Source organism: Ovis aries, chromosome 4, assembly GCF_016772045.2.
Source record: "Ovis aries strain OAR_USU_Benz2616 breed Rambouillet chromosome 4, ARS-UI_Ramb_v3.0, whole genome shotgun sequence".
NCBI lineage: Eukaryota > Metazoa > Chordata > Mammalia > Artiodactyla > Bovidae > Ovis > Ovis aries.
The window spans coordinates 16,815,374-16,827,735 of NC_056057.1; the positions used below are offsets into that span (position 1 = coordinate 16,815,374).

The window sequence follows — 12,362 nt, forward strand, 5'->3', positions numbered from 1 at the left end:
AACAACTTGGATCTTTACCAGCAACTTTAAAAAAACTTTATTTTAATCTGTCAATGTTTGTTCTTGATATTCCAAAAAAGTCATCAGAAAGAAGCCATTTATCATTCTTTTTCCTCATGAAGGAATGCAATTTCCTAATGAATGAGGAAATCTTTTATTTTAGATGGAAAAAAATACAATAGGTCAATTATACCAAATTTTAAAGAGTAAAATTTTTACTGTATTCATAATTAATATATTATTCTGGAAAACAAACATATATGAACACAGTGGGGATAATAATAGTATCTACGTTGTGGATTATAGAAGGATTGGAAGCGTTAACAGATACAACAGTCTTAGAACAATGCCCGACACATGAAATGTTCAATAAATGTTCACTATTATTCTAGCATGTGATAAAGTGAGGAACTGTCACTCGTCTTAATGGGAGCAATTCTTGAATTTTTACAGAAAAAGTGGGTTTCATCCACTTTTTACAGAACCGGGTATACTTTCTTTTCTGAGCACAGAAGGAAGTTGAGAAGGATGGCCCCTCTAAGTGATCCCTGCATTTAGTGCCTAAAATCAGAGGAAGCTTGTCACTGTGGGCAGACACCAAGAGTAGACCAATCTGACCCACCAGGTATGCTTTTCTTATCTCATGGAAACTAAGGGAGGTTATCTGATGTAGACCCTTCAATCAATTGTTCCTTAAGGTTTAAGCAGGAGCAATTTAGGGGTAAACTTAGGTTCCTGGTAGTCATCTAAAATCTTTGTATCCCTTCAGTTTCACTGCAGAATAAAAACGAAATTTACCACAGTGTATTGTTACATCAAGTCTGGTACTTATTTCTCCCAAGAGGGCATCTGCTTCTGGGAAAGACAACAGGGTACCCTCCATTAATGTATTTAACTGATGCTGTAATGATGTACAACTCCTTGTTGACTCTTGCAATTCCAAGTTATTATCTTGGAACATAAGATTTGACTAACTCTTTTTACTCCATAGGTTAACTGTAAAAGTATCCACTCAGCGTTCAATCCAGCTCCCACACATTGCTTCTGATGGCCTGAAGTTCTTTCGATTAGTCTGCCCGCCGCAAAACCTCAGATTACTAAAGTTAGAAAGAAAGGGATGGATTCTAAAACATCCCACTATCAGAACAGGTGTACTTGCAAAGTCAAATTTGCCTGATGTATCCCATGTATCATATAGTACAATCGGCCCTGGAGGGTGGAGCCCTCGTAACCTGCTTCCTCGGGTGTACGCGTGTCTGTGGGTGTTGGGGCAGGACACGTACGGACCCACTCTCCCAAGGCAGCCCAATCAAAGTCCCCCTCTCAGCTCAAAGGCTGTCAACTCTCACGCCCCTCCTTGCGCCCACAGCCCCCTCCTCCCTCTTCCACCCCTTCATATCCCGCCTCCAGAGTAGGACACCCACTTTCATTGGCAGGTGCTCCTCTCACTCCTACCCTGAAACCAATCACTAGAGCGTTGGTGGAGAAGGACGGAGCCAATGGGAGTGCTCGTTGCGGCAGCTGCCGGTCCCGAGCGCCGGGAGGCGGTGCCGGGGGCGGGGTACGGGTTAGGGGGTTAGTTGCCACTTGGAGTGAGGAGAGGGCAGAAGCGGCGGCGGCGGCGGCGTTTGCGGGAGCGCGGCTCCGCGGAGAGCCAGGCACCTCGAGGCCCTTTCCCCCTACTCCGGTCCCCAGAAGCAGGGGTCCAGGCCCTTTGCAGCTACCGGCCTCTCCCGCGCGTGCAGCCCCGCGAGTCGGCGTGATCCGGCCGGTTGCCCCTCTCCCCTGTCAGCGCGATGCCTGGGGCGGCAGCGGCGGCTTCGGGCTCCTTGCGGCCCCAGCCGTGACCGCCACTGCGAGCCCGGCCGGGCGGTTGGGGCCGTTGGACGTTTGTTTTCGCAGCTTTCCCCTCCCCCCTCGCCGAGGCGGCGGGGGTGCGCGTCGGGAAGGGGGAGCCGGGAGACTCCTCCCTCTCCCCGATACCCCCGCCCCTCCCCCTTACACACTCGCACGCACTATCGCGCCGGCTCCCACACGCTCGCGCGCCTCCCGCTCCGCGCCTCGGTGTCGGCCGGCGTCGTCCCGGGCCCGCGGAGCCACCATGTCCACTGCCTCCTCCTCTTCCAGTTCCTCTCAGACCCCTCATCCCCCGCCGCAGAGGATGCGGCGCAGCGCCGCGGGTTCCCCGCCCGCCGCCCCCGTCACCGGCAGCGGCAACGGTGCAGGCGGCGGCAGCGGCGGCGGTGTGGGCTGCGCCCCAGCTGCGGGAGCCGGCCGGCTGCTGCAGCCCATCCGCGCCACGGTGCCCTACCAACTCCTGCGGGGCAGCCAGCACAGTCCCACGCGCCCGCCCGCCGCCGCCGCCGCCGCCTCGCTGGGCAGCCTCCCGGGGCCCGGCGCGGCCCGCGGCCCCAGCCCGCCCAGCCCGACGCCGCCGCCGGCCGCGGCCCCAACCGAGCAGGCGCCGCGGGCCAAGGGCCGCCCGAGACGGTCCCCCGAGAGCCACCGGAGGAGCAACTCACCTGAGCGACGGAGCCCCGGCTCGCCCGTCTGCAGAGGTAGCGAGCCCAACCCTTCCGTCCTCCCGGGCTACGTCTCCCTTCCCCGACGGTGCCCTCCGTGGAAACTTCAGCCTCTCCGGGCTTCTCTTTGCTAGTGCATTATCGAAGGTGTGAAAGTGGCTTTGGGAACCTCACCCCCCTGCGGTCGCTACGGGGCTCGGAGGAGCGGACTGCAGAGCAACTTTTATTTGACCCTTCTGCCGCCCCTTCAGCTTTTATCTACCATCACACGCCTGCATCGAAAGGTTTTTCAGTTTAAGAGCTGATTAGCTCACTCCTGTGTTTGCTGTTTGTAGTGGGGGAAGGAAGAGCTGGGTGAAACACTTAAAAAAAACACGCACACCAACTCGGGCAGCAGATAAGGTGGTGGTTGTAATCTCTACAACCTCTTTGTGCTTTCCTACAAAGTTCCCATAATGTGTCTCTGCCTACCGGGGTAATTTTTTTCTTTTTTGGAGGGGTGGAGGCACTAGTTATGATGTAAGGATATCCTGTTGGGTGTGTAGAGGGGACAGTTTTGGATGTGCAATTGAAGTGTATAGTGTTTGGTTTTTTTTTTTTTTTTTTTGGTCTCCTTTTCTCTACTTTATATAGTCATATGCATCCGGGCGGTACTGCACTGAAAACAGTTTATGCCCAACTCGAGACTTGCGTGGTAAATTTCTAAGGACCTATTTGTGGAGTGTGCTCACTTTTTTCCTTCCATTTTTAAGTACACTTAACAGTTCAGTTGAGCTGTTAAAGGATCTCGAGTTTTTTTTCTGTTAGTTGTCAAAGGCAATGGAGACCTGGTGGATGCTGTCGCTTCCCTTAATGTTTTGTGTTTTGGTGTGGTTTGGTTTATCTCTAGGGACATAGTGCATGATCTGGTTGAGTCCTGGGGGAGAACAGGGAGATAAGCCAAAACAGGGATGTAAAGAAGTAGTAGCTCATGTGATGAGATAGCGGGTTAGGGCTACAGATGCTGCTGCTGCTGCATTGTGGAGAGACCCTATCATACCGCTAACAGAGGAAAAATCTCTGCTTGGGAGGAAGTCATTGTGGAGCTCTGTATGGTGTTTTATATGGTATGTGGCATTTTTTTCATGGAGTTTTCTCAATGAGGGTCTTGGACTTGGAGAAAGTGATTGTGTTAAGTAAGATAGACTGCAGTTTGAGTGTTTTTGTTTTAGTATCTCGGACCTGTAATTTGCATGTTGCTAAGGCCCTTGTTTTCAGACCACTTGATGGTGAAGGCAGGGTTGGATATAGTGCAGTGGTATGTGTACAGGAGCACCAAGAAACACATCCTGTAATCTGTATGCACCAGAAGGAATTTGCTCCCCTACTCCTCCCCCAGGTCAAGCCAGCTGCAGAAACTGACATCCTCCAGCAAATCCTGAATGAATGAATGAAAACAACGTGATCGCCCTAATAATGACCACAACTGAACACACATCTTTGGCTGTATTTTATAGAAAAGGCCACCATTTTCTAACAGATTAATGCCATATGCGACTCCCTTGCTCATTTTCTAGAACTGTATGAAATGAAAGGTAACAGAATGAAAAGACAGTGGCAGTTACATACGTTTTTGAGTGATTTAGCTTCAACAGTATGTCCGTTGGGTTTTGGGACTTTCTTTAAGGACTAATATGAGAGCCATAAAATAAGCACTGCAGAAAGATTCTGTCCAGAGGGTTTTGTGGGCGTAGTAAGAGTAGTTTGAGCAATTCCTGCAACAATATGATGGCCATCTACTACCTCCTCCCCTTTTGCTGATAATCACTAGCATGTTATAGTAGTTCGTAGTACAACTTGCTTTTTCTGCATCTTCCAAAAGTCTTAATTGATTAGGAATTACAAGGTCCATCATCAAGTAGTTTTAATAAAATTTGTGACCAGACTTAAACTGTCCTCTTTGTTGTAGTACGGCACATCTGAGTTTAATGCAATTTTAACACAATCATGATGAAAACACTTCTCTGAGTCTGGTTGTGCAGGAGACAAATTTGCATCATCAGGGAGCTTGTACAGGGACTAGAAGAGGCCTTTCTGTTGTTTTTTAACATCAAGTAGTTTGTCAGTTTCTTACATTGAAGTGATTTTGAATGTAGGTTCTTCTGCCCCCAGTTCCCTGATGATATTATCTTTATGTTACTTCTCCACATCCCGCCTTGCTCCTCTCTACTCAAGTTAAATCTTTTCTGTTTACTTTGCTATTTAAAATTCATACTATGAACAGTTGAACAATTTTTTCAAACGATTATCTACCCAGTTTCTTTTGAATTCTGCAAGGTTCTGACTTCAGTGGATTTTAGCCTCCACAGGTCAAGGCTCCTCCCGCTGCTGCTGCTGCTGCTGCTGCTGCAGACACTGACATCACTATACTGCATGAATGAAAAACAACAACGTGCTCCATTTCTTGCTTTCCACCTCCTTCCTTTTCTGCACACTCCCCTGTGTGTGTGTGTGTGTGTATTTAAGACAGTATTATGCTGCATTTAAAACTACATTTAAAAATGTTAAATTACGTAGCTAGTGGCTCAGGGATAGGTATTTAGTATAGAGGCATATTGTTTACAAAAAGCTTCAAGTGCTATGAGCATTTAGACTGGAGGTGACATAACAGCACTCGGTATTTTTTTATCTGGACTGGTAGTTATGGAAGAAAATACAGAAGCTGTAAACAGTTTTCTTTGTAGTTGTTTTACCAAGAAGTTAGGAAACAACATGATTTCTAAACATGTTAGATCATTATTATCTCCCTCTGAAACATTCTTATTATGCATATTTATAGGGTTAAGTCTAGAGTAATAAATGATAATCAGATTATTTCACAAGGCTGAGAAAAAGCTGAATTATGTAAATAGGTACAATTTTAATATGGTATAATTTATAACATTTAGCAAGAAGATGTTAATTTTCTTTATTTTGTAGCACAGTTTTAGATAATTTAAATGGCTATCATAATAGAAGATACATAAATCTCCAAACACCTTACTCTCTACAGATATCACCAGGTTTTATAAATTGAAACTATCTTGTTTATGCATATGGATATTTTTGTTTGCATTTTTAAAAATTTTAGTTTGCATTTTTAAAACTTCAAAGTTTGTTATTTATATTCATTTCTTTACTTCTGCCATTAGCAAAATGTCACCCTCCCCCTTGTTTAGTTCTGAAGGGTCTTGAAGTGGTGAATGACAAGCTACTGAATGCATCCTCAGGCTCCCTGTGATGTGTTTGTAATAGATGTAAAATCATAAAGTATTATGCAAATAGTTATTTTTTGTAATGGTAATATGTAAGTCTACCTTTGAGATAAATAGAACAACTCAAATGAGAATGTAACAGGATGTTAGTGTTAAAATTAATGATCTTAGAAATCATGTGTAACAGTGAAAAGAAAATAGAATAAATTTGCTTCATTCTGAAAACGTCATAAAGCAAAACCTATGGGCTCAAAAACAGAACAAATACAGTTTTACTGTTCAAGACAGTAAGTAGCAGTTGCACGTCCTTTTGTGGTTTTCTGTAAGGACTGAGCATTGAGATGAATTATAAATTCTAAAAGATATAAAGACAATTGCATTAGAGCACTCTGGATGTAGAATACCACTTATTTTTAAGGGTACCAAACCTAATAACAAAAACATGGAAGAGCTTATAATTTTATATATTTCCTGCTATGGAAAACAGCATGTGTTAATTCCTGATTTAACATAATAGATTTTTTTAGGCCTAATAGTCTAACAGATTATTAACTCTAGAGTGAAATTTGATAAGAATTTTTCATGAGTGTCTTGAGAGCTTTATTGTTTTATACATTAAGAAGTTATTCTATTTAAAAGAAAATACAAAGCCAACTAACATATAATCCTGAATGACTGCCTTCAGAGTGTGTGTGTGTATGTGTTTTAATCAGTCAGTTTGCTTTCAGTTTTTTATCTTTTCATTAAATTTCCCCTCTTGAGTCATTTTTAGTGCTGTGCTCAATTTGTAGAATTCCAGCATTTTTAATTACATTTTCCCCCCATTTTAAAGATATTCAGACATTCTCTTATATTATAAAGTTACTTCTCAGGCTAATATTCTTGAAAATTATGTTCTCGCACTCCTGTGGCCCCCACTTTTAAAATTAGTTTTCCTAGAGTGCTTAGAGTTACTTGTTTCAAAGCTTTCTTATACTAGACTGAAAAATATACTGACAATTAAAGCTTTGACTTTTTTCCCTAAAGAGATAGCTTTCAAATACTGATTTTTGAGAAAGATTTTCAGCTTTTGAGAACTACACTAAGTATCAGCAGCATTCATTAATTTTTCCCATTAATTATGGTAATAAAACTTCTACATCAGTGGGTCAATAGCAAAATGGATCTAAGTGAATTTATAGAAGTTTTTTATTCTTAAACTTTTTCATGCTCAAAGATTACATTCCTCTCAAATAACTATTATTCTAAGCATATTGAATATTGTATACACCTAGTATTGTAAAAGCGCCTTGATCAGTTTAACTGTATGTAAAGTTATATGTACATATATTTAGCTAAAAATTACTTCATTATTTACTGTTTACAGAAGGACATTTCATTCACCACAGTGTATGTTTCCTCAAGGGTTTAATGCAAATTAGGATTTATATATTGGGGAAATGTTGAAGGGTAACGGTATCCTTGTGATTTTTAGTTTTGCTAATGCAGACTAAATGTGAAGAAGAAAATAAAGGAGTAATTGGGCTCCATGGCAGTGAATAACAATGGAAATAAACGGCAATGTTCAACGAATGGCTAGTAGGAGAGGATTTTTCTTAAATCTGAAATTTAAAACATTGCTAAAAGCCCATTTTATCAAAGCTTTCACATGTAGCTAATAATCTGCCAAGACGTATCTACTGATGACTTTGTTATTCTTAATTTTAGTTTAGTCTTTTCTCCAGAGTTTAAATCCCCTGATAGGATTTTCCTTAGCACCTGTCTGGGGTTTGTGCCTGCTGCTGCTGTTTTTTGTCTTCAGTATATAATTTTGTTCTCTTATTAAATGTCTAAGAGACCAAATCACTGTGCTGTTTCTGTCCTGTGTTCTTTTTTAACAAGAAGTTGAGCTTATCTCATAATTGTCGCTAGCTGGGTTTGCTTAAAGTAAGTGGAAGACAGAGAGCACACTGTCATCTATGATGTAAAAAACTTGAGAAACCGATGGAAGAGCCAGGAGCCATCTTGCTTTCCCTTTCTACCCCTCGTCTGAATTCCTGGAACTACAATGACTTCATCACTCATCTGGCTCATTCTAGAACAAGATTCGCGTTTATTTTGCAAAAAAACAAAAAAAAACACCTATATATATACACACACACACACATAATGGATTTATAGTAATTTTGAAGAAAATAGGATTATCCTTAATTATGAACAAATTGTGGAAAAGACATTTTTCTAGTATTTCATTTTTGTAGGAGCAAGCATGGCAGATACCTTTAAGCTGTGGTGTTTACCGCAGGTAAATGTTACTGTGGCAGGTGGCGGGACCAGGCAAGTTCATGGATACCTCAATCTTACATGCTTAGTTGCTCAGTCGTGTCTGGCTCTTCGTGACCCCATGGATTGTGGCCCTCCCAGCTCGTCTGTCCATGGGATTCCCCAAGGAAGAATTCTGGAGAGGGTTGCCATTTCATCCTCCAGGGGATCTTCCCAACCCAGGGACTGAAACCACGTCTCCGGCATCTCCTGCATTGCAGGTAGATTCTTTGCCACTGAGCTACCTGGGAAGCCCCAGATACCTCAGTAACCTCTCCAATATTATGTTGTATCTCTAAAGATGTAGGTAGAAAGGAAGAAAACATGTGAGTGCTTAAGGCAATATATACTTTCATTCATCAAGAAAGTGGATTTGAAATCTAATTTTTGATTCTAGATACGGTGTTCACTCTACAGGATTATCCTGTTGCTCCTAATTGAAAGAAGACTCTGATACTGGTCATTAGCTGTGATTTCTGAGCTGTAAAAGTTACTAATGAATAGGTTTTCTATTGCTTCCACAGCACTGTTACACTGTGCTGGAGTATGTTTTGACATTTTCAGAATGTCTAAAAATGTAAGACCTAGGTTAGTGACTGTAACTAAAATAAAATATGGTTGGATTGGTCATATCTCTTTGTCACATAAAAGCCTGAGAATGTATGTGAGTGTGTGTGAGAGAGACAGAGAGAGAGAGAGAGAGAGAGACAGAGAGAGAGAGACAGAGAGACAGAGAGACAGAAGGCAGGTTTAAGTGACAGTGTGTGAGAAATCCTGGTTCCTGAAGGGTCAAGGATATGAACTTGGCTGTATCTGGCCTTGTGTACTTCTAGGATCTGTACTGTTTCTGAATTGTATTATAGTGAGAAGTACTTTTCCCCATGATTATTAAAAGTTATATGTGGCGATAAACTGGTAAATGTCTCAGGAATCACTAAGCAGAGATTCTGGTCTCAGGTGATAGTCCCAGCAACTGGTGCTGGATTAATTCAGCCCCTCACCCCTAAGAAGCTAATAGTTATCCCTGCAATTTGTGGGTTTGAACTCTGAATGTTTGTAACTTAGTGAAATGCCACTATGTTGTACTTTAATGATGGCTTACCAAAAACAAGGATGAGTTAAACTTGTGAGACTCATTATTGTGTGGGAAGACTGGTGTCCAAAACTGTCTTCCAAGATACTAGAATTAAGAAACTCTGGATGTGTTTCATAACAAGAATGCAAAAACTGCTACAGATTGCTGCCTAGTGTCACTAAAGATCAAGTATCTATCTCCTGCTGACAGTAATAGCCCCTTATTTAGCCAGTATGGCCGCAGGGAGAACTTCACATAGCTAACTTTTAGATTACTAAAATACTAACTATTTGGTGAAACAGATGCTTTCTAAAATCATTATACAATTGTTTTCTTAAGCAGAACAAACAAAACCTCAATGAACTCTTTGTAGCTTAATTAGTTTTAAAACCTACGATTGCTAATAGATACTTTTGAATATAAGATTGAATGAGCATGCCCTATTACTGATGCTGTAAATTTGCTTTGGGAAGTGTCTTTTCCTGATAAATGTGGAATGAAACAGTGTGTGGCCACATATATTCCTTGATAGAATAACCTGGCTTTTTTCTCTTATCAAGTTAAAGACCAAAAAATTATTTTCCAAATGGTTCCATAAAAGAACCTTAGAAACAAAAAGGTACGCTGAAAAATAACTAGATTTGAAGTCAAGAGACTTAGGTTATTTATCCACTTCTAACATTTGACTTACAGTAAGTCTCTAAATCTTCATCTAATTTTCTCTCTCTTTATAATGAGATGGGTGGGCTTTTTAAGAGTTCAGTTGGGTAAGGAAAAGAGTCTACTATGGAAAGGAAAAGTAAGTTTATTAAACTAGATGATGATTTTGAATTTTTTAAACTAGTTTTACTGAGGTATAGCTGACAAAGTTGTATATATTTTAAGGTATACAGTTTGATGATTAGGTATACATTTACAAAGTGAAGTGATTACCATAATTAAGATAAGTGCATATCTATCACCTCACAGAGCTACCTTTTTTTTTTTTTGGATGTGTGATGAGAACACTCAAGATCTCTTCTTAGCAAATTCCACGTATACAATACAGTATTACTGACTACAGTCACCAGCTGTACCTTAGGTTCCCAGAACTTACCTGTGTTACAACTTAAAGTTTGTACCCTTCCAGCAACTTTCCTCACCTGCCAGTCCATGGCAACCATCATTCTGCTCTCTCCTGTGAATTACTTTTTAAGATTACGCACATAAGTGAGATCATAATTGTTTTTTTCCCTGTGTATTTGTTTTTCTGTGTCTGGCTTATTTCACTTAGAAAAATATCCTCCAAGCTCATCTATGTTGTTGCCAGTGGCAGGATTTCCTTTTTAAAAGACTGTGTAATAATCCGCGCGTGTGCTTGTGTGTGTACACATACCTGTGTGTATATATTTTCTTTATCCATTCCCCCATGAGTGAACACAGAGGTTCTCCATCTCCTAGTTATTGTGGAAAATGCTGCATTGAATATGGGAGTGCAGGTATCTTTTCAGGATCCTGGTGTTATTTCCTGTGAGTATATACTCAGAGTGAGATTGCTAGATTATATGTTAGTTCTATTCTATTCTTAAGTTTTTGAGGAATCTTCATGCTGTTTCCCATTCCCACCAGTTTACATTCTCGCCAGTGGTGTACAAGGGTGCGCTTTTCTCCACATCCTCGCCAACATATGTTATTTTCTTATCTTTTTTGACAGTAGCCATTCTACCAAGTGTGAGATGGTATCTCATTATGGTTTTAATTTGCGTTTCTCTGGTTAGTGATGTTTGAGCACCTTTTCATGTACCCTCGATAGCCGTTTGTATGTTATCTTTGGAAAATGTCTACTTTGCTCTCTTTTGTCTATGGTTTAATAAGCTTATTTGTGTTTTCTGCTATTGAGTGACATGAATTCCATATCTATATTTTGGATATAGCAAATGTATGTATCCAAAATACTAGGGCCTTATCAGATGTATGGTTTGCAGGTATTGTCTTCTGTGCCATAACTTGTCTTTTCATTTTGTTAATTGTTTCCTTTGCTGTGCAGAAGCTTTTTAGTTGCTTGTTTATTTTTGCTTTTGTTGCTTGTGCTTTTGGTATTATATCCAAAATGTCATTGCCAGGACTGAGCTTTTTCCCTATGTTTTCTTCTAGGAGTTTGACAGTTCCAGGCCTTATAAAGTCTTTAATCTATTTCAAGTTAATTTTGTATACAGTATAAGATAGGGTTCAGTTTCACTCTTTTGCGTGTAGATATCCAGTTTTCCTAGCACCATGTATAGAGAGACTATCCTTTTCTCATTGTATATTCTTGGTACCTCTGTCAAAGATCAGTTGACCATATATCTGTGGAGTTTTATATCTGGGCCTTCTGTGCCATTGGTCTGATGTGAAGAGCCAACTCATTGGAAAAGACCCTGATGCTGGGGAAGGTTGAGGGGATAGGAGAAGGGGGTGACAAAGGATGAGATGGTTGGATGGCATCACTGACCCAGTGGACATGAGTTTGAGCAAACTCTGGGAGATAGTGAAGGACAGGGAAGCCTGGGGTGCTGCAGTCCATGGGGTTGCAAAGTCGGACACAACTTAATGACCGAACAGCAACAAATATGCATAGATTTATTTATCTGGGCCCTCTCTTCCATTGGTTTATGTGTCTGTTTTTATGCCAGTACCATACTGTTTCCATTGCTGTGGCACTGTATAAACTAGATGATTCTTTGTACAATTAGTTATGTATTGAGCAACTAGTCTTAACCAGAACTCAGTGTAGAATACTTTCATAATACTTTTACAATCTCTCTTCACAGATAACTTTTATAATCTCTCTTCTCTCTTGAAGGGTTAAGTAATTTGCTCAGGGTCAGGTGGCATGCACAGAGGCCGACAGGGCCATGTAACTCTCTAAGTCCTGACTTCAGGTTAGCTGGAAGTTGCTTTTGGAACCCAGTTAATTATGGGACAGGAAAACATGCACAATGGGTAATCCCATTGCTTATATAGTTAAGACACAGAAAGGCCAAAAATAGTTTTGGCAGGGGGTTGGGTGAAGAGAAAGCTAAATGGGACTAAACTCTAGGGTCCACAGAACTTAAAATAGCTGCAAGTATTCCCAGTGATTCAGGCCTCAGATATGTATATAAGAATGTCATAGCACTTCAGAACTTTATTATGTCATTAGCAGGCCTTTCCCTTGGTCTGTAAAATATACTTTGTTAAGACAGAATTTAGATTTCATGTGAAATCTCAAAA

The 12,362-nt window shown here is 41.2% G+C and overlaps 1 protein-coding gene across 2 annotated transcripts in view; it reads left to right on the forward strand.

The window, feature by feature from the left end:
- The first annotated feature begins 1,578 nt into the window (after window positions 1–1,578).
- The window catches only part of GLCCI1 (glucocorticoid induced 1), a 110,182-nt gene continuing 99,398 nt past the window's right edge, over window positions 1,579–12,362 (forward strand). For both annotated transcript variants that reach the window (XM_027968481.2, XM_060414510.1), the window contains exon 1: window positions 1,579–2,558. In XM_027968481.2, the coding sequence (XP_027824282.1) occupies window positions 2,102–2,558 (457 nt within the window). In that variant the 5' untranslated portion in view covers window positions 1,579–2,101. The remainder of the gene's footprint in view (window positions 2,559–12,362) is intronic.